This window comes from Staurois parvus, unplaced genomic scaffold (assembly GCF_062004578.1).
Source record: "Staurois parvus isolate SC_StPar_1 unplaced genomic scaffold, SC_StPar_1.0 ptg002010l, whole genome shotgun sequence".
Lineage (NCBI taxonomy): Eukaryota > Metazoa > Chordata > Amphibia > Anura > Ranidae > Staurois > Staurois parvus.
Window position 1 is genome coordinate 269,549 of NW_028319806.1, and position 26,428 is coordinate 295,976.

The 26,428-nt window shown below is 41.4% G+C and overlaps 1 protein-coding gene across 1 annotated transcript in view; it reads left to right on the forward strand.

Moving 5' to 3' along the window:
• The window catches only part of LOC149433041 (vomeronasal type-2 receptor 26-like), a 79,982-nt gene that overhangs the window by 33,947 nt on the left and 19,607 nt on the right, over window positions 1–26,428 (forward strand). Inside the window, exon 3 of the mRNA XM_089664723.1 lies at window positions 15,990–16,214. Within this exon, the coding sequence (XP_089520849.1) occupies window positions 15,990–16,214 (225 nt within the window). The remainder of the gene's footprint in view (window positions 1–15,989; window positions 16,215–26,428) is intronic.

Genomic DNA, 26,428 nt, shown 5'->3' on the forward strand with positions numbered 1-26,428 from the left:
TATATGCCGCGGTCATTGCCCTAGCACATGCACTGCATGAGATGATTTATTACAAGTCTGGTGGAAAAATAGTTACGAGACGTGAACAGTGGCAGACGTTGGAGGTAACACTCAGACTGAGCTACCATGTATTACATGTTACAGAGATAGGACTACTAAAACATAATAAAGCTCTAAGTGAACATAACTTTGAAGGGTCTCATTTATCAACGTCATTGTGCAGCTAGTATTAATTAGTCACAATCAACTGGACTTGTCCTGTAATGTTGAAGACACTTTGTAGATTATACAAGCCACTTATTTAATTCTGATGAGTGTCAGGAAGATTCCCCATCATTTACTGCACATCCACACAGGTAGCATATGCACCCCAATGTTAGGCAGTTATTGATTGTCCAAGAACAGGATAAGAGGTGTGAAAGATATGGATCCATCCTGTTCTGGTTACTTACTATAATGCCATTCTTGGTCTCATGTTTGTCTGCATAGGTGTCACACTTTCAATAAACATGGCTGAAGATTTGTATTTATAAAATTAATGAAGTGCTGATATTAAACAAATGATAATAAATGAACAGTGCTCTACTTATATAATGAATAATAATATAATAAAGATGATTACGTGACAATCAATATACAAACACACTGTGCTCTGATCTCATATGGATCCAATAAAGTGCAATCTAGTGATGCCCACAAAGTACACGTGTGGTAACACTCCGTGATAGAAAAATTCCCCATAGAATGTGGTGAAAGGCGTTTTTCAATTGGAATATATGTGAGTGTATTATTGGCTTTATCTTGCATTAAGTAATTAAAAACAATATTGCACTATGGAGGAAATTGTTTTTGTATCTCACTAACATGATCCTGAGTGGAGAAGGTGGAGAGTGAGCTGTATTGCAGTACCATTATCTTAAGGAAGCTGAGAGTAGTAGTAGTTGCTGCATAAAGGAGTATATGTGACATCCTTTCCCTGTGATTAGGAAGCACTCTTAACCATTTCAATACCGGGCAATTTTACACCTTCCTGCCCAGGCCATTTTTCAGGTTTCAGCGCTCTCACATTTTGAATGACAATTGCGCGGTCATACAACATTGTACCCAAACTAAAATGTTATCATTTTCTTCACACAACTAGAGCTTTCTTTTGGTGGTATTTAATCACCGCTGGGGTTTTTATTTTTTGCTAAATTAACAAAAAAAGACCAAAAATTTTGACAAAAAAACAAGTTTTTCTTTGTTTCTGTTATAAAAGTTTACAAATAAATAATTGTTCTTCATAAATTTAGGCCGAGATGTATTCTGCTACATGTCTTTGGTGAAAATAACCCAAATTTGGATGTATTTTTTAGTTTGTAGGAAAGTTATAGAGTTCACAAACTATGGTATAGATCTGAATATTGATCAATCCTGAAGTACTGACAGCCAATCTAATTTCTTGAGGTCCAAGAATGTCAGAATAGTACAGATATCCCCAAATGACCCCTTTTTGCAGAGTAGACAGTCCGACGTACTTCATAAGAGGAATGGCGAGTTTTTTGAAGTTGTATTTTTTTTGTCATAATTTTTCGGAAAATGAAAAAAATTATTTTCACTATTTTTTTTTTTTACATACTGTCGCCAGTGCAGTACAGCGTCATCATATAACTGGCATGACGGTGATCAGGGACACTGACTGGTGACAGTATGAAAAAAAATATATATATATTTTTTTTTAATTTTTTAGTACTTTTTTTTTTTTTTAAGATTTCTTTTCATATTTTACTATGACCAAAGTAGTACAATGTTACCACCATAGTAACATTGTACTATTTTGGGGAAGTGATCAGTATTTGGTTTTTTTTTTACACAATTTGCTTATAGCAAAGAATTACTTTGCTATAAGCAAGCATTTACCTGAATTCATTCAGGGTTTTTTTTTTTTGTGCTTAGCTGTGATTTGGCCACAGCTAATCACATGACATGTGTGTGCATGTGACCTGCTGTGACCATTCACAGCTAGGTACTAGTATACAATGGATGGCATGAATGAAGCCATCCATTGTATACAACTGTCATGTAACCTGCTGTGATTGGTCACAGCAGGTCACATGGTACCGGCAACGGGGGCCGGTACTGAGATCTGTCATCGGCCGTGTCCGAGGTACACGGCCGGTGACAGATCGCGCCGCTGCGCAGCTCTGCAACCGCGCGAACTGCGCATGTGCGGGAGGACACCAAATGGCGTACACCCCAGAAAGCTGAAGCATTTTTGTGGCCGCCACACGGCTATAGGCTGGGCGGCTAATGGTTAAGGATCGTTTGGGGTGATCATAAAAGCGTGTTGGCCCTTAGGGTCAAGGTTTGGAGGTGAGAGGGCATTTTTGCTGGTTTGAGAATTTGACACTAGAGTGAAGATCACCAGTTCACTTCATCACCTGCATGATTTTTTTGCTGTTTGGAAGATCACGCATATGTGTTTATTGGACTATTATTTTTGGGGTTATTTGTATAATTAGGCATTGCTTAGAATGTTTTGGATTTATTGTTATAAAAAAGGCACCCCTTTTCAATGTTTTTATAAGGCACCAAAACCCTTTATATTAAGGACCACGATTGCCAAATCACTATATTTAACCCTTAAGGGGTTTATAAAGGGGGAATTTTTCTATCACGGAGTGTTACCACAAGTGTACTTTGTGGGCATCACAAGATTGCACTTTATTGGATCCATATGAGATCAGAGCACAGTGTGTTTATAAGTAGAGCACTGTTCATTTATTATCATTTGTTTAATATCAGCACTTCACTAATTTTATATATATTGGTAGAAGTTGAGTGATAGCAGCTACAAATTACAGTTGCAAGAAAAAGTATGTGAACCCCTTGGGATTACGTGGAGTTTTGCATGAATTGGGCATAAAATGTGCTCTGAACGTCATCTAAGTCACAACAATAGAAGAACACAGTCTGCTGAACATAATAATATACAAACATTAGATGTTGCCATGGTTTAATTGCACATAACATGTAAACATTCACAGTGCAGGGAGGAAAAAGTATGTGAACCTTTGGACTTAATAACTGGTTGACCCTCCTTTGGCAGCAATAACCTCAACCAAACGTTTCCTGTAGTTGCAGATCAGACCTGCACAACGATCTGGAGTCATTTTGGACCACTCCTCTTCACAAAACTGTTTCAGTGTAGCAATATTCTTGGGATGTCTAGTGTGAATCTCTCTCTTAAGGTCATGCCACAGCATTTCAATGGGGTTGAGGTCAGGACTCTGACTGGGCCACTCCAGAAGGTGTATTCTGTGCTGTTGCAGCCATTGTTTTGTTGAATGACTTGTATGCTTTGGGTCATTGTCCTGTTGCATCGCCCATCCTCTGTGGAGCTTCAGTTGGTGGACAGATGGTCGTACATTTTCCTGCAAAATGTCTTGATAAACTCTGGAATTCGTTTTCCCATCAATGACAACAATCCGTCCAGGCCCTGAGGCAGCAAAGCAGCCCCAAACCATGATGCTCCCTCCGCCATGTTTCACAGTGGGGATGAGGTTTTGATGTTGGTGTGCTGTGCCTTTTTTTCTCCACACATAGTGTTGTGTGTTCTTCCCAAACAACTCAATCTTGGTTTCATCTGTCCACAGTATATTTTGCCAGTAGTGCTGTGGAACATCCAGGTGCTCTTTTGCAAACTTCAAACGTGCTGCAATATTCTTTTTGGCCAGCAATGGCTTCCTCCGTGGTGTCCTCCCATGTACTCCATTCTTGTTTAGTGTTTTCCTTATTGTAGATGTGTCAACAAAAATGTTAGCATGTGCCAGAGATTTCTGTAGGTCTTTAGCTGACACTCTGGGATTCTTCTTTACCTCATGCAGCATTCTGCGCTGTGCTCTTGCAGTCATTTTTACAGGACGACCACGCCTAGGGAGAGTAGCAACAGTGCTAAACTTTCTCCATTTGTAGACAGTCTGTCTTACCGTGGACACATGAACATCAAGGCTTTTGGAGATACTTTTGTAACCCTTTCCAGCTTCATGCAAGTCAACAATTCTTGATTGTAGGTCTTCTGAGAGCTCTTTTCTGCGAGGCATGGTTCACATCAGACAGTGCTTCTTAAAACCAGTAAACCCAAAACAGGTGTGTGTTTTTTAAGGGCAGGACAGCTGTCAGCAACACATCCAATATCATCACACTGATTGGAGTCAAAGTTGGCTCACTCCTGGCTCCAATTAGCTCTGGGAGAAGTCATTAAGCTAGGGCTTCACATACTTTTTCCTCCCTGCACTGTGAATGTTTACATGTTATGTGCAATTAAACCATGGCAACATCTAATATTTGTGTAGTATTATGTTCAGCAGACTGTGTTCTTCTATTGTTGTGACTTAGATGACATTCAGAGCACATTTTATGCCCAATTCATGCAAAACTCCACGTAATCCCAAGGGGTTCACATACTTTTTCTTGCAACTGTAAGTTCACCCATATAAGCGCAGGAGGATTTTTTTCATTATATGAAGGTGTGTATTGTTGCCAAAATGCCGGGATAGAGATGATGTAATGTAATATGTGGGAGACAGATGGTGGTATTTACTCACCACTGGGATTTTTATTTTTTTTGCTATATAAATGAAAATGTCCAAAAATTTTGAAAAAGTGTTCTTCTTATAAAATTTTGCATATAAATAATCTTTCTTCATAAATCTTGGCCAAAATGTATTCGGTTATCTTTTTAGTAAAAAAAAAAAAAAAAAAACTCAAATTAGTTTATAACAAAAACTTATCATTTTTCAAAGTTTTTTTTTTACATTTTTTTTTATATGATTATTTATGTTTTTATTTTTTTATTTTTTTTAACATTTTGTCACCCTAGCAGTATAGTGTCACCATAGTGACACTGTACTACTTGTGGGGGGTGATAAAGATTTTTTTTTTTTTTTACACTGATTGCTTTTACACCCACAAAGGCTGTAAAGCAATAATTTCTTCTTCTCTCTGTCTGCATTCTTGCAGCCATTAAGAAATACTGTGAGAGTTGTGATTGGTCACAGCTTGTCACATGGTACAAGGCTGTTGTGAATAGCTTTGTACCATGTGACTTCTGTGATCATTCACAGATTTCACTAGTAGTAAGTAATGATGTCAGAAGTGACATCTTGTTTACTACTCTGCATGTGATCACTGATTGGCCAATCAGTGATCACATGATCAGGACCTCACACAGAGGTCCCGTACAGAGACTGGATAGCGGGCATCGGATCACGGTGCCGCGCGCTCCCAGGGAGCACGCACAGCCTATAAATGTGGGCACCATTTATGAACGGCCATCTGCTCCTGCACTGCTCCTGTCCGGCCATTTATGTACACGGGCCGGACGGGAAGTGGTTAAGGATGTTTTTTCCAGTTTGATATACAGTGTGGTCTCTTTCCAATTGTGCTCTCATTCCAAAATTTGCACTTCTCTGGCCTTAAAAGAATGATCCTTTTCTTAAGGATGCTTTTTCCAGTTTGATATACAATGTGGTCCAGGGGTGGACTGAGAACTCATGGGGCCCCCGGGCAATAGGGGATCATGGGGCCCCTGTGTCCTAGCCCACACTCTAACCACACCTAAAAAAGCCTATGAAAGGTACTAGGGGCATCTCATGGGGCCCCCTACTGACCCTGGGCCCTTGGGCAGTGCCCGAGTGCCTGAATGGTCAGTCAGCCTTTGGTGTGGTCTCTTTCCAAAATTTTCACTACTCTGTCCTTGAAAGAATGATCCTTTTCTTAAAGATGTAGGAAAACAGCCTTGACCTAAACAGTTTTTCCTTCCTACATTAAGCCATTCATTTTCTTTTTCTGTGCTTCTGGTAAGAGCCATGTCACAGTTTACTGAGATCCAAAAAGGGCAAATTGTTGGTGCCACTTAGCTGGTGCCTCTGTGACTGAAGAAGAAAACTGTACCCAACACAGAGTAGTAACTGTGGGGATGTATAATGAAAGATCCCAAGTGCCACGTCCTAATAGTTACATAGTCTGGCTGAAAAAAGACAAAAGTCCATCCAGTTCAACCATTAAAAAAAAAAAGTTATAATCCTATACCCACAGTTGATCCAGAGGAAGGCAAAAAAAAACAGCAAAACATGATCCAATTTGCTCCTGCTGGGAAAAAAATTCCTTCCCGATCCCCCGAGAGGCATTCAGATATTCCCTGGATCAACTTTACCTATAAATGTTATATCCAGTTATATTCTATGTATAATAGGGCTAATAATAATTAAGATCAAGAAAGGCAGGCCAGAAAATTGGACTTTACAGGCACTGGTAAATATAACATAGTACAGTATGGTGTCCATGTTGATGATGAATGATGGTCACCATCAGGGGCGGACTGACAACTCATGGGGCCCCCAGGCAATAGGGGATTATGGGGCCCCTGTGTCCTTGCCCAAACTCAAAAAAGCCTATGAAAAAGGTACCAGGGGCATCTCATGGGGACCCCTACTGACCCCCCGGGCAATAGCAGATCATGGGGCCCCTGTGTCCTTGCCCAAATTCAAAAAAGCCTACGAAAAAGGTACCAGGGGCATCTCATAGGGCCCCCTACTGACCCCGGGCCCTCGGGCAGTGCCCGAGTTTCCAAATGGTCAGTCCGCCCCTGGTCACCATACTATGTTATGCTATGTTACATTTACACCAACTTTTCTCTTATGTAGTAAATCTGGAAAAAGCGATACTCTCACGAAACATGTTGAGTCACTATGGTCATTAACGCCTGATTCATGTCTCCTTATACCCTTACCGGGCTACTTATATGAATCAGTATTTTATGTATCTACCAGATTTGTAACTACACAGAGAGATTTGTAACTACATCACCCCAACGGGGGGGGGGGGGAATTATACTCTTTTTTTATGTACTGCTGCATAATTGTGTACAATCAAATAAAGAAACACGTTTTAAAGAATATTTTCGCAGTGCCTGTAAAGTCCCTTTCTTGGTCTTAATTATTATTAGCCTCTGTGACTGAAGTTGCCAATTGAATTGGCATGTTGTGAGGTACAGTGTCAAAGGTTATGCTGGCATGTACAGTTTTCGGAAAAAAGTCGTCTGATGAGTGTAAGCGCGGTCGACACGGTCAACTGAAAGAGACAAAAGGACATTGCGTAGGATTGTGACCCGAAATAAGAAAACAACTGCTACAAAAGTGACTGCAGAGCTCAATATCAGCCCCATAAAGACTTAAGTTGAACTCTGCAGTCACTTTTGCAGTAGTTGTTTTCTTTTTCTAGGTCACAATCTAAGTGGCCGCCAACACTTTGCCCTCTTTGAAGTTCAGTAAGCTCTGACATGACTCCGTATTACCAGCAGCACACGCAGTGAATGATGGACATTCCCACCTGTTAGCTCGGTGTCTCGTCACGCAGCAGAATTAAAAGAATGTTACATCACTTCTGCTTTCAATGTGAAACGTGGTCACTTTCACATTTGCAAATCATGTAGTGTTTCCATTTTTTTGTCTGACCTCTGTATCTGCCTAACTGTTACCAAACTTGTGATCTGACTCCTGGCTTCTGCTCATGCCACCCCAGCATGTCCAAGTTCGCTGCACCAACCGCTTGGCACCTCCACCCTGTCTCCACCACTGGTGTTGCTTGCATGGGATTTGCACAAGAGACCATGGTCATCACCTCTAGCTCCACTAACAGGTATGTGACAGTGGAAAGGAGAGAGGAATTGAGCAAGATTGGAGCAACCAGAATCTGAAGCAGTTAAGTCTAGCAAACAATCAGCGTCTAGAACAAGCTGAAGTAAACTGCTCCAAATTTTGTCTGCCCAAGTCTTAGGAAGTTCCCCTCAGAAGCTTGCATATCAAAAAAGACCCAACAGGCAAGAAAGTAACTTGGTATATGCAATACAGTGTAGCGAGTAGAGATGGACTTCATGTTGGACTCGAACATGGGCCGTTCATGTATTCGGCGAACACATGAACGGTACGGGTGTTTGGCGTGCTGTTCCCCCACCATGCCACCACTGCGCCCTGACAGTGCATTGTGATTGGTCAAAGCAATGCACCTGACCGCAGGTCAGATGCAATGCTCTGACCAATCACAGCACGTGATGATGTCACAAGGGGGCGGGGTGAACCCTGCCCCCTTGTGATGTTATGACAGTGTATAGGAACTGTCATCACGGGCGCAGCTATCAGACGGTGGGAACCGTCATAGCGAGCTGAGCGTTTATTTTTTTTCTTCTTTTGGGCATCGAGATTGACAAGGATCTACTTCGGGGGACTTGTCAAAGACTGTCTCCTGTATTTTTTTACACGGCACTTTTTTTTTGCGAATGGGTAGTGGTACCAGGTATCCATGCTAATTCACATGAGGGGGTGGGACCTGGGGGCTTCCATATTCTGATAAGCCCCCGCCCACAGACCACCACAACCACCGGCTACGGTTGTGGGGAAGACACATCAACATGGTGACAAGGTGCTTTGGGGGTGGGGGAGCCCCCCTGCCCCAAAGTGCCCCCCCCATGTTGAGGGCACGTGGCCTGGTATAGTTTGGGGGTGGGCGCTTGCTAGTTCCCCCCCTTTTCTGACCTGCTGGGCTACCTGCTCAGAATTAAGAGTCTGGTATGGATTTTGGGGGGACCCCCACACCATTTAAAGAAAAAAACTGGTGTGGGGGTTCCCCTCAAAATCCATATGTTATCTGTGCTTGCTAGTCCCCCCCCCTTTTCTGCCCTTTTTTGACCTGCTGGGTTACATGCTCAGATAAGGTATGGATTTTGGGGGGACCCCCACGGCATTTAAAAAAATAAATTGGTGTTGGGGTTGCCTTCAAAATCTATACCAGACCCAAAAGACCTGTGCATTGAGGAGACAAAACAATCTCTTAACAAACAAACAGCCCAACAAAGGAGACACATTACACAGGGCAAGTTTTCAGGACAGTGAGGTGCAACTTTTGCACTTAGAGAATAAATGTCATTTCAAAGAGCGTGAAAGAAATTGAAAAAAAAATCCTTGTACAGAGGTGGGGGCCTTTGACACTCTTGATTACCCACATTTAAAGTGTTACTAAACCCCAGACCCTGCATTCACTATATCTGGTCTCCCTGGACGCTGCATTCATTATATCCGCTCTTCCCAGACCCTGCATTCACTATATCCAGTCTCCCCAGACGCTGCATTCACTATATCCGGTCTCCCCGGACCCTGCATTCACTATATCCGGTCTCCCCAGACCCTGCATTCACTATATTCGGTCTCCCCGGACCCTGCATTCACTATATCCGGTCTCCCCAGACCCTGCATTCGCTATATCTGGTCTCCCCGGACCCTGCATTCACTATATCCGGTCTCCCCGGACCCTGCATTCACTATATCCGGTCTCCCCAGACCCTGTATTCACTATATCTGGTCTCCCAGGACCCTGCATTCAATATATCCGGGCTCCCCGGACCTGCATTCACTATATCCGGTCTCCTAGGACCCTGCATTTACTATATCTGGTCTCCCCGGACCCTATATTCACTATATCTGGTCTCCCCGGACCCTGCATTCACTATATCCGGTCTCCCAGGACCATGCATTCACTATATCTGGTCTCCCCGGTCCCTGCATTCACTATATCTGGTCTCCCCACACCCTGCATTCACTATATCTGATCTCCCCGAACCCTGTATTCACTATATCTGGTCTCCCTGAACCCTGCATTCACTATATCTGGTCTCCCCGGTCCCTGCATTCACTATATCTGGTCTCCCTGAACCCTGCATTCACTATATCAGGTCTCCCTGAACCCTGTATTCACTGTATCTGGTCCCCCACAGTACACACAACATGGAAATGCAATTATTTTAGTAATTATAAACTGCTAAATACTTTTTCTCATCAGCAGTTAGAGCAGTCTTGTGACTTCTATCAGTGTTCAGCAAAAAACTGGTGAAAGCTTGTAGAAGGAGTTTTCTTTCTGCTCTAAGAGGATGCAGTACCCCTGACCTCTGTCTGGACAGTGCTGATTGGCCCTGTGCTGGTCACATACACTCCCCCCCCCCCCAAAAAAAAAACTTTCTAGCAATACACACCAAACTGAGCATATACAGTGTCTCCACATGATATGTCTTATAAGAAGATAAGAGGGAGACACTGGAAGAAGGCGAACATCAGAGAAGACAGGATCAAACAACACTTTTACACAATGCAGAGAATTAACCCTTTAGGTTTCACAGTGAGCATACCTAGCATGCTTTACTGCGTATACAGACTGATTTTACTGTTGTGGGTTTAGTAACACTTTAACTGCTTGGGGACCACACACATTATTTTTACTGCTGCAGGGCGGCCCCTGTGTGCAGGATCACATATATATACATGATCCTGCATTTCCAGGTAGGCGGCATGCGCGAGGCATGCGCCCAATCTATCCGCACCGCAGATTGCGGCCCCAGGTGTCAATCACCGAGTCCTGGCCAGTGATTACCCGCCAGAGCCCGGTGATTACCAGCAATCACCAACAGGGAGGAGGACTGCATTGTTTACAATGCAGCCCTCCTCCCTCTCAGTTTGGGCACACTGCTCGGGATGGCTGTCCTCAGTATGCTTACAGTGAAGCACACATCCCCTGCCCCCTAGTAAAATACTCCCATCACACAGTTAACCCTTTGATTGCCTCCACATGTTAACCCCTTCCTACCCAGTCCCTTTAGTACAGTGTCAGAGCTTTTTATTACACTGATCACTGTTCCCCCTCAGTGTCAGAATGTCTGCAGCAGTCCCGAAATCCCACTATAAGTCGCTGATTGCTGCCATTATAAGTATAAAAAAATCCCAGTATCTATACCACCATTTGTAGACACTATAACTTTCAGGTAGACCAATTAATTTACACATATTGGGATTTTTTTTTAGCAGAGACATGTCGCAGAATACATTTTGGCATAAATTTATGCCGAAATTAGATTTTTACATTTTTTTACTGGACAGGTTTTATAGCAAAAAGTCCAAAATATTGTTTTTTTCTAAAAATTGTCGGTCCTTTTTTTTATAGCGCAAAAAATAAAAATGCACAGGCGATCAAATACCACAGAAAGAAAGCTCAATTCATGGGGGGAAAAGAATGTAAATTTCATTTTCGTGCAGCGTTGCATGACCGTGCAATTGTCAGTTAAAGTAACACAGTGTCGAAATGCAAACTGCTTCTGTAACTGCTACAGGGCAGCACGGGTGAGCAAAATCACGAATATATACGTGATTCGTGCTCCCATGGTTTTCACGCCCCTCCCAGATAGTACACAGTACACCAGTAATCACATTTAACCCCTTTATGGCCAGGAACACGCTCATACACAATAAACCTCCATTGCTAGTATACAGTAGTGTCTGAACGGATCAATATATTTTCCCCCAGCAAGTGCAGTGTCAGTAGGTTACTGTCCCTTGATACATTGCACACAAAACAGCAGTATTCGCAGAATCAGGCCTGATCTCTGTTAGCACTTGCTGGTAAATTTTGATGACTCTCATATGCAGCAGAGTGCCAGTACTAGTGCTGCGCTACCTTTTGGTGAACTGGCAAGCACCAGCGGCCTAGTACATCCTGGTTTTTCAGTTACCAACACTGCAGTATCACTTGGTGACATGGTGAGTCCCATAAGTGCAGTACAAGCTGGTGCGGTGGTGAGCACAAGTACTGTTCCGCAACCACTACAAATTCGCACACAGGCCCGTAGAGCCCCTAGTATCCTTCCAGATGTGCTTGCAAATGCCGATTGGCAGCCCACAAATTCTACAGCACCTGTACTTCCCCCATTCAATGCCCATCCCAGAATTCAGGTGGTGTCAGACACCGCCTGGCGGTACCTCTAGCAATCCACAGGACAGGATTCCCAAGAGCGTGGAGTCTAAGCCCCAGTCTGCTTTTTCACCAGGGCCCCTGATGTTGGGGATGGACTTGGAGCAGACAGTGACCAGGTCGCGGCCCCTGAGTACACCCACCTGTGGTAGAGGGATCCACCAGAGGTATACACTGGTAAGTGCCTGACGTGAAGAGGCGGATAGGCCCGTGCAGGACGGATGGACAGATGGATGGCAGGTTAGCAAGCGTGGTCAGACAGGCCGGGTCGGTAACAGTGGGGACAGCACGGTACAAGGCAGCAGGCAAAGAGTAGTCGAGTCACTCTCCGGGTTCGGTAACAGGAGTTCAGATCAATAGGGATATCCAGAAGAGTAGTCAAACGAGCCAGGGATCAGAGCAGGGGAAGTCAGCAAGGTCAGGATCAAGCAGGGTCGGCAGCAATCAAATAACAGATACACAGAAGCAGGAACAGGGTACTTAGATCATACGGCAACTAGTGTCTGTGCAGAGCTGATTTAAATAGCGCACCCTGTGCTGTCATTTGTGCCAGGCGCGGGTCCACAATCGCGAGTGCGCATGCGCAAGTGCCATTGCGGGCACCCAGGACCTATTGTCCGACCGCTAGTTTGCATCGGCACACCGTGCATGCGCAGATCCACACGCCGCGATGGTCGCTGACATTGCCCCCCCATGGGCATCCTCCAGATGCCCAACTGATCTCTCCTCCGTGGGTGGTTGCGATAAAACTCCCAGACAAGTCTGGGGACGCGAACATTTTGGGCTGGTTCCGATGAGCTCCTCAGGACCATAACCCTTCCATTTAATCAGGAACTGTGTCTGGCCGCCCCTCTTCCTGCAATCTATGATTACTTCTACCTCAACTTCCTCTTGTTCATGGTTACAGCCTCCGGGGGTCTGGACCTCCGATCCGGGAAGGGGTCTGGCGTTGCTGGCTTTAGTAGCGACACGTGGAAGACTGGGTGAATTTTAAAAGTTACTGGAAGTGTAAGTTCATAAGCCACTTCATTGATTTTCCATTTCACCCTGAATGGACCCATAAACTTCGGCCCCAGTTTCTTAGAAGGGCATGACATCTTTAAATTAGTAGTCCCTAACCAGACCTGATCCCCCGGTTGCAGGATTAGTTCGCCTCTTCTTCTCCTGTCAAAAGCCCTTTTACTGTCCTCCTGGGCCTTCCCAATTGCTTCTTGTAGCACCTTGTTGTTGGTAGAGAAAAAATTCAGCATATCTTGTGTAGCAGGAACTGAGCTTTCTGGCATCAGATCAGGCAAAAACTTGGGATGGAACCCGTAATTCGCAAAAAATGGGGATTGCCCTGTAGCAGAATGATTTGCGTTATTGTACGCAAATTCAGCTAATGGCAAGAGCGCCAGCCAATTGTCCTGGAGAAAAGACATATAGCATCTTAGGTACTGTTCCAACGTCTGGTTCTTCCTTTCCGTTTGCCCATTTGTCTGAGGGTGGTAAGCGGATGAGAAGGACAGTCTGATTCCTAAGACTTCACATAAAGCTCTCCAGGGGGGGTTGGGGCTATCCTGGCATGTCAGGGCCTTCAAAACTTTGATAGGTAGTGAGGAAGTATAATGAGGAAGTTACGCACCTTCAGACTTTCAAAGTGGTCATTGGATTTCAGGCTCCTGTATGTGGCTAGGCTCCCAAAAAGTCTCACGCATGTGGTATCCCCATACTCAGTAGAAGTAGCAGAATGTATTTTGGGGTGTAATTCCACATATACCCATGGCTTTGAAATAAATCATTTAAATGACAACTTTGTGTAAAAAAAAAAAAAAAAAGTTTTTGTCATTTTCCAGGAAATTGGTGGAAAAAAAATAAATCTTCCATGGACTCAATATGCCTCTCAGCAGATAGCTTAGGGTGTCTAATTTCCGAAAAGGGGTCATTTGAGGGTGTTTGTACTATCCTGGTATTTTAACACCTCAAGAAATGTGATGGGCAGTCAGAAAGTAAAAGCTGTGTAAATTCCATTATCTATACCATAGTTTGTAGATGCTATAACTTTCACAAAAAGCAATCAATATACACTTATTGGGATTTTTTTTACCAAAAACATGTAGCAGAATACATTTCGCCCTAAATTTATGATGAAATTTTAGTTTTTTTAGATATTTTTTATGACCAAAATGAGAAAATATTGTTTTTTTCAAAAAAAAATTTTTTCTTCAAAAAGTTTTCTGGTTATAGCGCCAAAAATAAAAAGTGCACAGGTTATCAAATACCACCAAAAGAATGCTCTATTTGTGTTAAAAAAAGGACAAAAATTTCATTTATTTAACGTATTGCATGACCGCGCAATTGTCCGTTGAACTAGCGCAGCGCTGTATAGCAAAAAAATGTCATAAATTGCAGTATTTATACCATAGTTTGTAGACGCTATAACTTCCACACAAAGCAATCAATATACACTTATTGGGATTTTTTTTACCAAAAACATATATTTTTTATAGCTGAAAGTAAACAAGTTTTTCTTCAAAATATTTGGTCTTTTTTTGTTTATAGCATGAAAAATAAAAAGCGCACAGGTGATCAAATACCACCGAAAGAAAGCTCTATTTGTGTGAAAAAAAGGACGTAAATTTCGTTTAGGTGCAGCGTTGCATGACCACGCAATTATCAGTTGAATTAGTGCAGTGCCGAGTAGCAAAAAGAGGCCTGGTCATTAAGGGGGGTAAATCCTCAGGAGCTCAAGTGGTTAAAATGATAACTTTATTTAAAAAATAATAATTTCTTTATTTTCCAAAAATTGTGGGAAAGAATTATAACTTTAACAAACTCACCATGCCCATGCATCTAACTAAATAGCTTGGATGTCTACTTTCTAAAAAAGAGGTTATTTGGGGCTATTTGTACTGTCCTGGCATATTAGGGCTTCAAGAAATGAGATTCAGTCAGCCGTCAGTACATCAGTAATGGTCAATTTTCAAATATATATATATATATACCATAGTTTATAGACTATATAATTTTCACACAGAGTAAGTAATATACACTTATCTGGGTTATTTTTACCAAAGAAATGTAGCAGAATACATTTTGACCCAAATTTATGAAGAAAGATTATTTATTTGCAAACATTTATAACAGAAATGGAGAAAAGCATGCTTTTTTAAATGTTCAGCATTTTTTCATATATATAGCACCAAAAAAGATATCTATCTTAAAATATTACAAAAATGTTTGTTGGGTACAGTGTTCCTTGAGTAATAGTCATTCAAATTGTGACAGCACTGAAAACATAACCACTTGCCACCCCCCTACAGTACAATTATTGCGACAGGGCAGGATATGCAGGCTCAGTCAGGTATAAATATATATATATGAGATTGAGCCTGCCCTGGTTTAGGAGTGTACTGCATCCCCGCTAGACACTGAATCACTGTTACCGGTAACTGGGTATTATGTGATTGCTATGATTGGTCACAGCAATCGCATAATAATAACATGGAAAACAACCTGTTATGAATAGCGTTCCATTCATGAACAGCTTGCTTATTGTTGTGATCTGTGATTGGCCCACAGCAATCACATGGTATCTGGCTTCCTGTACCATGTGATTAGCTTAGCCAATCACAGATCACAATCAAAAGTGAGCTGTTCATGAATGGGAAATCCATTTATGACCGCTGTAGCAGAATACATTTTTGCTTAAATTTATAAAGAAATTTGATATTTTAATTTTTTCACTGGATATATTTTATAATAGAAAATAGAAAATATCTATTTTTTCCAACATTTGCTGTCTCTTTACATTCATATATTAAATAATTTAAAAAAAACAGTAGTGACCAAATACCACCAAAAGAAAGTTCTATTTGTGTGAAAAAAATTTGATAACATTTTCATTTGGGTACAATGTTGCATGGCCACGCAATTGCCGGTTAAAGTAGTGCAAACACCAAAAAATGGCCTTGTCGTGAAAGGGGTAAAACCTTCTGGAGTTTAAGTAAATAAAAATGTCCTGGGCAGGAAGGAGGTGAAACTGTCCAGTACTGAGGAGGTTACAGGCAGATTTGTTTGGAGGGGCTAGGGAGGAAGTATTAATTTTGTTAATGGTACAATTGATCCTTCGACAGTGTCTTCTGAATATGTAATTAACACTCTATTTTTCTTTTTCATAGCTCAGTCATTATCTGAAGAATGTTTATTTTAAGACCCTCGGTGGAGAGGAGGTGTATTTTAATGAAGATGGGAGTTTTCCTGTAAAATTTGATATTTTAAATTTTTTGGCATGGCCAAACAAGACAATGGAAAGAAAGATGGTTGGATTTTATAAGCAAAAAGATGACAACTATGAACTGAACATTAATAACAATGCAATCCAGTGGAATCCACATTTCGTTCAGGTATACAACCTAGTAGCAGTATCCTCTTAAATAGGGATGAGGTTCGGATCTACTGCCACCATGGTGTTGAGGTGACTTCAAAGGTTTGAGATTTAGATTTGTGGCCCCAGAAGAGTTATGTGCAGATTTACCCAGGAGAATTCTTTTGAATTGCATGACCTGTGAGTTATAGCCAGCAGGCTTAGAAGGGCCAATAAAGGGTCCTTTGGGTTAGGAGAGTCAGTGTATTGAAAGTTGTTGTTAGGAAAGCGTAATGAAAGCTGACCTGAGGGCCTGCTAGGAAACTGAACCTTAACCTCCCTGGAGGTATTCCCGAGTGTAGCTCGGGGTAAAGTTTCAGCACCACAAGGGGTAACCCCGAGCTACACTCGGGAATACTCTGCAGCGCTGCTCCGAGATCCCTTCTGCACTTACCTTGTCCTGCGCTTCCGAGATGTCCCCCCTGCAGTGTCCCCGGCAATGTTCTCCGGCCGATGCCGGCATCTGTCTTCCGGGTTCCGGTCTCTGTGACATCAGGACGTACGGGGACAGAACCGGCGGGAAATTTAAAAATGTCAAAAAGTGACATTCACTAAATTTACTAAAATCACATAGTAAAACATTACTGTATCAAACCATTTCACATATATTTTGTCCCGAGTGCTTTGTCCTGTGCTCTGCCTGCACTTTTACTGTTCTTTCTGCCTGGAAACTGAGAAACACCCATGGCGTCCAAATAGCGTCCCTTTAGGTCAAAAGCGGTTTTAGACCAGCTAGAGAACAGCGATAGTAAATTAGAACCACTTGCAGAATTGAGTGATAACACAGGTCTGCGACTAAAAAGCTGTTTGATTATTTTCATCTAATTTTTATGTATTTTGGTGTGCTGAAAACAAATAAAATATTGAAAAAACTCCTAGACGTCATGATTTGACACAAAATGCAAAATTGTCTTCAAATTTATCAAATGTTTGGTATTTTTTTATTTATGGGTTTTTAACCAAATTTAAAGTCCAAATTACTATTAATTAATTCACATAAGTGCATGTAAAATATAAAATGCCAAAACAACCTTAAAGGGGTTGTCCGAGTTATGTAAAAAAAAAAATAGCACTGTAAATCTGATGGTCAGCAATATATACATAAGCTAAGCAAGTTTTAGGGAAACATTCAATTTCCTCATTTCCATAGTTCTCTTCTGGCCCTTTGTTGTTGTTTGCAGGTAAACAATCTCTGCCCCTCCCCCCTGAAAAGGGGGTGAATACAAGTGCAGCTCTGAGTGACATGTCTGACTACTGGGATACTCAGCAGCATGCTGTATGTGTAAGCCTCAGCCCTGAGTCTGTGCTTCTAATGGTAGAAGGGGTTAATCTCTCCTGAAGAATCCAGTGGGTGGGATATCAAATACCCTTGTTTTCTGTGTCTAGGGGACAGTCGAGACCGACAAAATCACTGGACCAAGGAGAGTTGGCAGCCGAGGGTGCTAACAGTCGGTGAAAAAAAAATGTCCTCCGAGAAACTTTAGTACCTTCCCATAAAGTTCTTCTACCACCTCTCCACGTAAAATTGGGACTGATGAAGCAATTCGTAAAATCACTTCCAAGAGATGGAGGATGCTTCAAATACTTGGTCACCAAGTTTCCAGGCCTGTCGGAGGCAAAATTGAAGGAAGGTGTGTTCGTCGGACCAGACATTAGAAGGCTTCTAGTTGATCAAGAGTTTGTCAATACCATGACGGATCCTCAAAGAGAAGGGTGGATTGCATTTAAAGAAGTCGTACAGAAATTTTTAGGCAGTAACAAAGATCCTCACTACAAAAAGATCGTAGGACGAATGCTGAAAACATTTCAAGCTTCAGGTTGCCTGATGAGTTTGAAGTGCATTTCCTCCAGTCCCACCTTGACTACTTTCCTGAAAATTTGGGAGCTATGAGTGAGGACCAAGGTGAACGATTCCACCAAGACATTACAGAGATGGAAAGGAGATACCAGGGAACATGGAGCATTACAATGATGAGAGACATTCCAGATGCGACTCACAGGCGTAAATGCACCAAGAGGAGCCTCACAGGGAAGAAGAATCGAGTTTAGTGTGTAGGTGAGCTCATTTCATTTCAAAAAAGGATTTTCATGAAAAAATTGTAATAAAACTTTAATTTTATAAGTCTACAGTTGTGACCAAAATTATTCAACCCCCACTGAAATTGAGTGTTTTGGCCAGTTTGACATTGCTTTTGATCATTCAGTCATCTTGCTTACATTTACATTAAAGAGGCACTTGTAGGTCAGACAAATATAACATAACAGTTATAATGAAATAACCACAAATGTCTTTTCTGTGCTCACAGCATTATCAGTTTTATTCAACCCCCAAGTGACATTCAATCTTAGTACTTAGTACAGCATCCTTTTACAGTTATAACAGCTTTTAAACGTGAAGCATAGCTTGACACAAGTGTCTTGCAGCGATCTACGGGTATCTTCGCCCATTCTTCATGGGCAAAGGCCTCCAGTTCAGTCACATTCTTAGGCTTGCGCACTGCAACTGCTTTCTTTAAGTCCCACCAGAGGTTCTCAATCGGATTTAAGTCTGGTGACTGCGATGGCCACTCCAAAATGTTCCAGCCTTTCCTCTGCAACCATGCTCTAGTGGACTTGGAGGTATGCTTGGGATCATTGTCCTGTTGAAAGGTCCAACGTCTCCCAAGCCTCAGGTGTGTGACGGACTGCATCACGTTTCCATCCAATATCTCCTGGTACTGAAGAGAATTCATGGTACCTTGCACACGCTGAAGCTTCCCTGTACCTGCAGAAGCAAAACAGCCCCAAAGCATGATTGACCCTCCACCATGCTTCACAGTAGGCAAGGTGTTCTTTTCATCATAGGCCTTGTTCTTCCTCCTCCAAACATAGCGTTGATCCATGGGCCCAAACAGTTCTAATTTTGTTTCATCAGTCCACAGAACACTATCCCACAACTTTTGTGGTTTGTCCACATGGCTTTTGGCATACTGCAGTCGACTCTTCTTATTCTTTGGAGACAGCAAGGGGGTACGCCTGGGAGTTCTGGCACGGAGGCCTTCATTACGCAGTGTGCGTCTTATTGTCTGGGCTGAAACTTCTGTACCCACATCTGACAAATCTTTTCTCAGTTCCTCAGCAGTCACACGGGGACTTCTCTCCACTCTACGCTTCAGGTAGCGCACAGCAGTCGAAGTCAGCATCTTCTTTCTGCCACGACCAGGTAGCGTTTCAACAGTGCCCTTTGCCTTGAATTTGCGAATGATGCTTCCTAAGGTGTCTCTTGGTATGTTTAACATCTTTGCAATCTTCTTATAGCCATTGCCCTTCCTGTGAAGAGAAATCACCTCTTCTCTTGTCTTCCTGGACCATTCTCTTGCCTTCACCATGTTTGTAACCACACCAGTAAATGTCTAGAAGGAGCTGAGTATCACAGTCATTTTAAAGCTGCCTAATTGGTGCTTATTATGCTTGATTGCTGCTCGGTGACATCCACAGGTGTTTTCAATACCTGATGGAAAGCACCTGTATGAACCTCTGTTCTTCAGAGTGGTAGTCTTTAAGGGGTTGAATAATTGTGGCAATGAAGAAACCACATAAGAACCATTTACTACTGTATTACATAAACAATTGATGTCATTTTAGTTGCATTTGGGTAGTTACAACGTCCTTGTAGGATTTGATTCTGAATACAATTCCAAATGTACACTATAGTCCCTAAACCCCTTTACAGCATTGGGGGTTGAATAATTTTGGTCACAACTGTATTTGCATTTATTTTGAGGTATTGCCTTATTTACCATAGTTACCTAAATTGTCAGGAAACGTGATGTCCTATGACAAAATGGTCATTTTCAGAGTCAGCGCACCAAAAAACATAAAGATTACGTGGAATAACCAAAACAGCTCTTGAAAAACATTTTTTTGCAGACCTGTGTAACGATTCGTGGGGAAATTTGTCATCAGACACTGAATACGATTCTGCAACTTTGCTCAGCGATGTGTGAACTTGGCGCTCTATTTCAAATTTCAGTGTTTTTGGTTTGAATATATTATTTAATTAAATTTAATATTATTATATTATTATTTTTATGATTATTTATTCAATTATAATTTATGATTTCGTGTTTCAAATTTTATCATACCCGGGATGTTTACTAGACTCTTGTTCGGACAGATTTCAGTGAGTTATTCCTAAAAATTACAGGCCTACAATAAAAAAACGACATATTTCCATGCAAAAAAATGTACCGCTTTGAGCACAGAAATACTGACATAATCAGACCGCTAGGGAGGTTACAGACAAAACTGGCAACAGCGCAAAACCTTAATCAGCATATATGCACATTTATTGAAAATAAAAACATAACACACTTACACATTAAAACACAGGTGTCCAGCACAGGAGAATCACAGAGACATCATCAGCAGATGGAGGGAAGCCACAGACAAAGTTCCTTTCTTGCCAGCAGGGAGAGGATGTGTTTGATCCAGAGGCGGACTGACCATTTGGAAACTCTGGCACTGCCCGAGGGCCCGGGGTCAGTAGGGGGCCCCATGAGATGCCCCTGGTACCTTTTTCATAGGCTTTTTTGAGTTTGGGCAAGGACACGGGCCCCATGATCTCCTATTGCCCGGGGGCCCCATGGGTTGTCAGTCCGCCCCTGGTTTGATCTGACAGCTGTCAAGGACTAGCCAGAAATTGGCACCCTGGAACACTGTAGTCAGCCTCGTGGTGATTCCCGTGTGTACCTGGGAGAAGTGGGCACTGTAGGGGGTGGTAATGCGTTTCAAAGGGAAATCCTTTGTCATAACCACTTTTGTCTTTGAGTTTCCCTTGATCTTCCTGGATCTGTGCTGACAGCTGCATGATTTTTCATCGCATGACCACGTATCCTGATCTACTCATCAAAATTATTTAATTGGAGAGCTGGAAACTGGATTGGTTTGTTTGTTTCCTCGTGGCTATTTAGAAAAAAATAAAAAACCCAGAGGTGATTAAATACCACCAAAATAAAGCTCTATCTGTCTCACAAAAATGATAAAAATGTCATATGGGTACAGTGTTGCATGACCGCCCAATTGTCATTCAAAGTGCGACAGCACTGAAAGCTGAAAATTGCCCTGGGCAGGAAGGGGGTATAAGTGCCCGGTAGGCTAGTGGTTAAGGAAAGTCTATCTTCAGAATCAACACTTTGGGAGGGTTTACTAAAACTGGAGCAAGCAAAATCTGGTGCAAGTCTACATAGAAACCAATCAACTTCCAGATTTGAATGCCAAAACCTAAATGAACAAGCTGAAGTTAGAAGCTGATGGGCTGCCATGCACAGCTGCACCATTTTCTGAGTGCATTGGTTTTAGTAAATGTAATCCTTAGAGTTCATCCTTGTAGCCACAATCAGGTCCTATTAAAGGGTATCACTGCAGCCAAATGAGATCTAATAACGCAGAGAGTCTTCACCACAGAGTTCCAACATCATGGACTGCAGCATGAGGTCAGTCCTCCACTCTTTATATCACCTAACAAGGAGTGACTCCCATACAGGGGACGACAAATCACAGTGAAAAATACCTAACTTCTGTAATACCAGCCAACATTTACCAGCATAACATAAAAAATAACTTTATGTAGGCACCTGCCTATGGGTGGACACACAGCACATACTCTCATAATCAGTTTTCAGCTGCCTTTGCTGAGGAGCAGGCCTGTAGGGTCCCAGCTAAGCTCCTTCCCACCTGAAGCAATGCCTAGACCACTGTTCGTTAGATTCCTAAATTGCATTCATAGATCTTATTTTAAAAGAGGTCAGGCAAATGGGCCCTATAAAATTTGAGAATGTGGATATTTCTATCTTGCCAGGCTTTTCCCTGGAACTACAAAAGCAATGGGCATGATATATTGAAGTCAAATGTTCAAAAGCTCGTTTCTGCGAGGCATGGTTCACATCAGACAGTGCTTCTTGAAACCAGTAAACCCAAAACAGGTGTTTGTTTTTTAAGGGCAGGACAGCTGTCAGCAGCACATCCAATATCATCACACTGATTGGAGTCAAGGTTGGCTTACTCCTGGCTCCAATTAGCTCTGGGAGAAGTCATTAAGCTAGGGTCTCACATACTTTTTCCTCCCTGCACTGTGAATGTTTACATGTTATGTGCAATTAAACCATGGCAACATCTAATGTTTGTGTAGTATTATGTTCAGCAGACTGTGTTCTTCTATTGTTGTGACTTAGATGACGTTCAGAGCACATTTTATGCCCAATTCATGCAAAACTCCATGTAATCCCAAGGGGTTCACATACTTTTTCTTGCAACTGTATTTCTATCTTGCCAGGCTTTACCTGGAACTACAAAAGCAAAGGGCAGGATATATTGAAGTCAAATGTACATTCCATAGTAAAGGTGTAGTGTGCCTTATGGCATATTCTGCAAGACTTTGAGTCCTTAACGATGGCAGGGTGCTATCTTTCACCACTCCAGAACAGGCTGTAGGCTGACTGCACGCAGCTAAAGTGGGCTGATTGGCTGATGTCTCTGCACTCTATCTTCTCTGCCTTTTGAAAACTAAAAATTTTGTTTGTACAAATTTGCAGCAGAGGTTTGTTTTAAAGCCTTTTTGATTGTCTGCAATTTCAGAAGGGGAGAGCAGGCAGATTTCACATATAAAAAATAAAATATGGTCTTTCCTATAATACTGAGAAATGAACAATTGTACTGATTCAAAGTAAGCTTTTATTGTATAGGTCACAATTTTTAAGGGTGAGGGAAAGCAGACTGAATTTAGAATAAAAAAATGATTGTCTTTTCACTGAAACCAAAGATGGAAAAATTGTACAGACTTGCACTATAGCTTTTAAATCCTTTGGGTCAAGCCACAATTTCAGGGTAATTGAGCAGACATATCGTATCTGAAAATGAAAAGTTAGTGTCTTTTTGTTTGAAATTAGTGACATAAAAAATTCACACATTTGTACCAGATCTATATTTTGGTTTTTTTTTTGACAGGCGATGGTGATTGAGTGGGCATGCAGTATTGCGTCTAAAAAAAAAAAGAAAAGTTTATGCTGTTTTGTTTGAAATTGCAAACACACAAATTTTACACATTTGCACCACAGTTTTAATCCTTTTTGGACAGGCTACAATTTCTGAGTGATTGAGCCATCATATTACATCTGAAAATTAATAAAACAATGTATTTATGGTTATGTAACAGTTTTGCACCCCAGTTATTAGATCTGTATGGACAAGCTGACATTTATGAACAATTGAGTGGGTATATTGCATCTGTAGATTAAAAAAAATTTAAAAAAATTAGGGTAACCATTGAACAAATTTGCAGCACCCCTTTGAAGAGTCCACAATTTATGATGGATAGAGTAGACAGATTGCATTTTGCAATAAAAATTGTTAATGGAACCAGCAGGTAATGGATCTAGCAGACTATGATGATAGGTCTTAGAGGTCAACTTTTGACACTCTAGAAAAGACTCACAGTAGTTTTTGCTGCTGCTTGTATCCCAGGCCAAAATGCTTTAAAATACATTTTTTGGTGTTTTAATATGCCAGGTGAACCCCTGTCCATAACGTTGTAAAATTGCTTACTTAATTCCTGTTCAGCTGAGAACAGTATTGGGAGGTACCAGTCCCCATTGCTTAGGTTTCTAAGGCACATCTACCAATACAGAAGGTTTTCCATAACAAATATGTTAAGATGGGTGTTTTGCCTGTAAATGCTGTTGTCCCTCTACCCATTGTTAGGAAAGAGATGACTTTTGTACTCAGCAGGGTGAAGGGAAAGGGTCCTGGTAGCACTGCCCACATGGCACATGTGGTGAGGACATAAAGGAGGAAGGTTCACATGTATTCAAAAGGCACAATTAATAGTTCTTCCATATTGCTATATTAATTGTAAGTGTACTTATGCCATTGAATAATATATGATGGACTACATTTGGTATGTATATACACAATGGTTTGCTCATTAATATGATGTAAATCGTTAACCCATACTTTTCCTGAAGTCAATATCTTACACTCAAAAAACATGTCTAGAGTTTTCATTATAACTCCTTTAATGTGTGACTCTGAGACAGTTGGATACATATATTACAATCAGTGATTCCTGTGTTCATAGGTCCAAGTTGATATACTTGGAATAAATGTATTATCATTATGACATTGTAACTGTACCAGCCACTACCTTTCAATTTGGAGGTTTTAATTAAATATTAATAAATAATAAATTTGTATTGACCTCAAGTATTTTGAAAATTTCTCATAGGACTTTGTCGATTTCTTGTTGGCATTTTGTAGACCTGTCTACCAGACTCTGACATCTGGAAGGCCTGGTTTTTGCCTACATGTTCAGTAACAAATTGCAGTTTTTCTCTATTCTTTGTACAGTTAAGGATATTTATGAACACACCTATCATGCAGGTTAAATTGGTGCAATCTCTTTTGACCTCAGCTGTTGGAAGAGTTACCCAAACACCCCGTAATTACATTTTGGAATGCTTGGAGACTTCTTAGCATCCAATGGTCAGCTCTTTGATTGCATTTGCTGGGCCGCCTAGACCTGAAAAAACTAGAAGTATTTTTAAATCTACGCCACCATCATTTGGCAATCTCTTTAAATCGATTACCAGATTCATAATTATCCAAAATCTTTTTTCTGAGGGCCTTATAGCAAACTCTTTTGATCTTGGCGTCATGATACAACACATGTTAATAGCAAAGGGAACAACAGATGTTAGATATCTGAGGTTTAAATAAGACAGGTCCCACCTGCATACTTACTAAGGAGGTTCTAACGATTTTCATAAATTAAAAGTCATTTGAAATCTTAACCACTTTAAGATTATTTTCTTTTCAGTGGAATGATTGATTTCATATCATTTGGTAATTTTTTTTAAATCCTTTCCCAGACTCATATACAGTCAGAGTTATCCATATCTCAAATCTTCTTTCTGAGGACCTTAGAGAGCTCTTTTGATCCTGGCATGATGACACAACACACGTCAATAGCAAGTGAGAACGTCACACGTCAATAACTAGAGAACACTAGACCCTATATTGCTGAACTTTAAATAAGACAGGTTCCATCTGCATGCTTACTAAGGAGGCTCTAACCATTGGCACCAGGGGTGTCCCTAGGCAGGTGCGGGGGGTGCACGCTGCACCGGGTGACACCTATTGCATGGGGTTGCAAAATGGAAGTATCCTCCTGCGCTTAATACAGGTAGAGTCCCTAAAATAACAGCTGCTGTCACTCTGCCTTAAACCATTAAGTAACCAATTGTGTAACCTCGAATCAGTGAAGCGCTAAAATAATAAATCTATACACATATTAAAGTGCCATCAATAAATGATAGTGCTTAGTAAACAATAATAATTAGACCTTTCTAAAGATCAATAAAACACTATAAATAATATATACCTAATTGGCATTAAAAGCTCCCGGTGATATAAATTAAACTAATCCTTCCATATAAATTAGTGATACATAGTATAATCCGTGATAAAAAATATATATCTACAATTAATTCATACTTCAAATCAAAAAAGTGATAAATAATTTAAGTGAAAAATATATATCCAATTAATTCATAAAAAAATCATTAGATATCCTAATCTTTGTGATTAATACACATAAACTTTCAATGTGCATATACAAAAAATAAATTACCAAAAGTCCATGCAGGTGTAACTTGTGACAAAACGAACAGTGATCTTCACTTCTAGTGCTCAAAAGAATCCTCAAATGGCAGCAATGCCTGCTCACCTCCCCACCTTGACCCACACAGGGCCACAAGGCTATAGCTCTCCTCAAAGGCAATCCTTTAATCCAGGCAGCTCAGCAAGGGATCACAGGACTTCCACTCCACCTCCACTCAAACGTCATATAGGACACCAACAGAACTTCCCATAGTGTAATACTGTTTAATTGGACACTTAGTACAACATATTGTTTCCACTCACATTTGTTTCCTGTTACAAAACGCTTTCCACCTCATTCCATGGGTGTATTCACATGCAGAAAGGGAAACCAATATGGCCGCTGCGTCCGGACATGCGTCCTCACGTGACCTGAAGTGGCGTATCTCTAAACTTGGAATGGCGTTCCGACGCGTTGCGTCACGTGCGTCGTGACTTCATCAGGGTTAACGCCCACCAGTACCAAAATGCATTTAAATAGGATCCAGCTTAATCGCTATT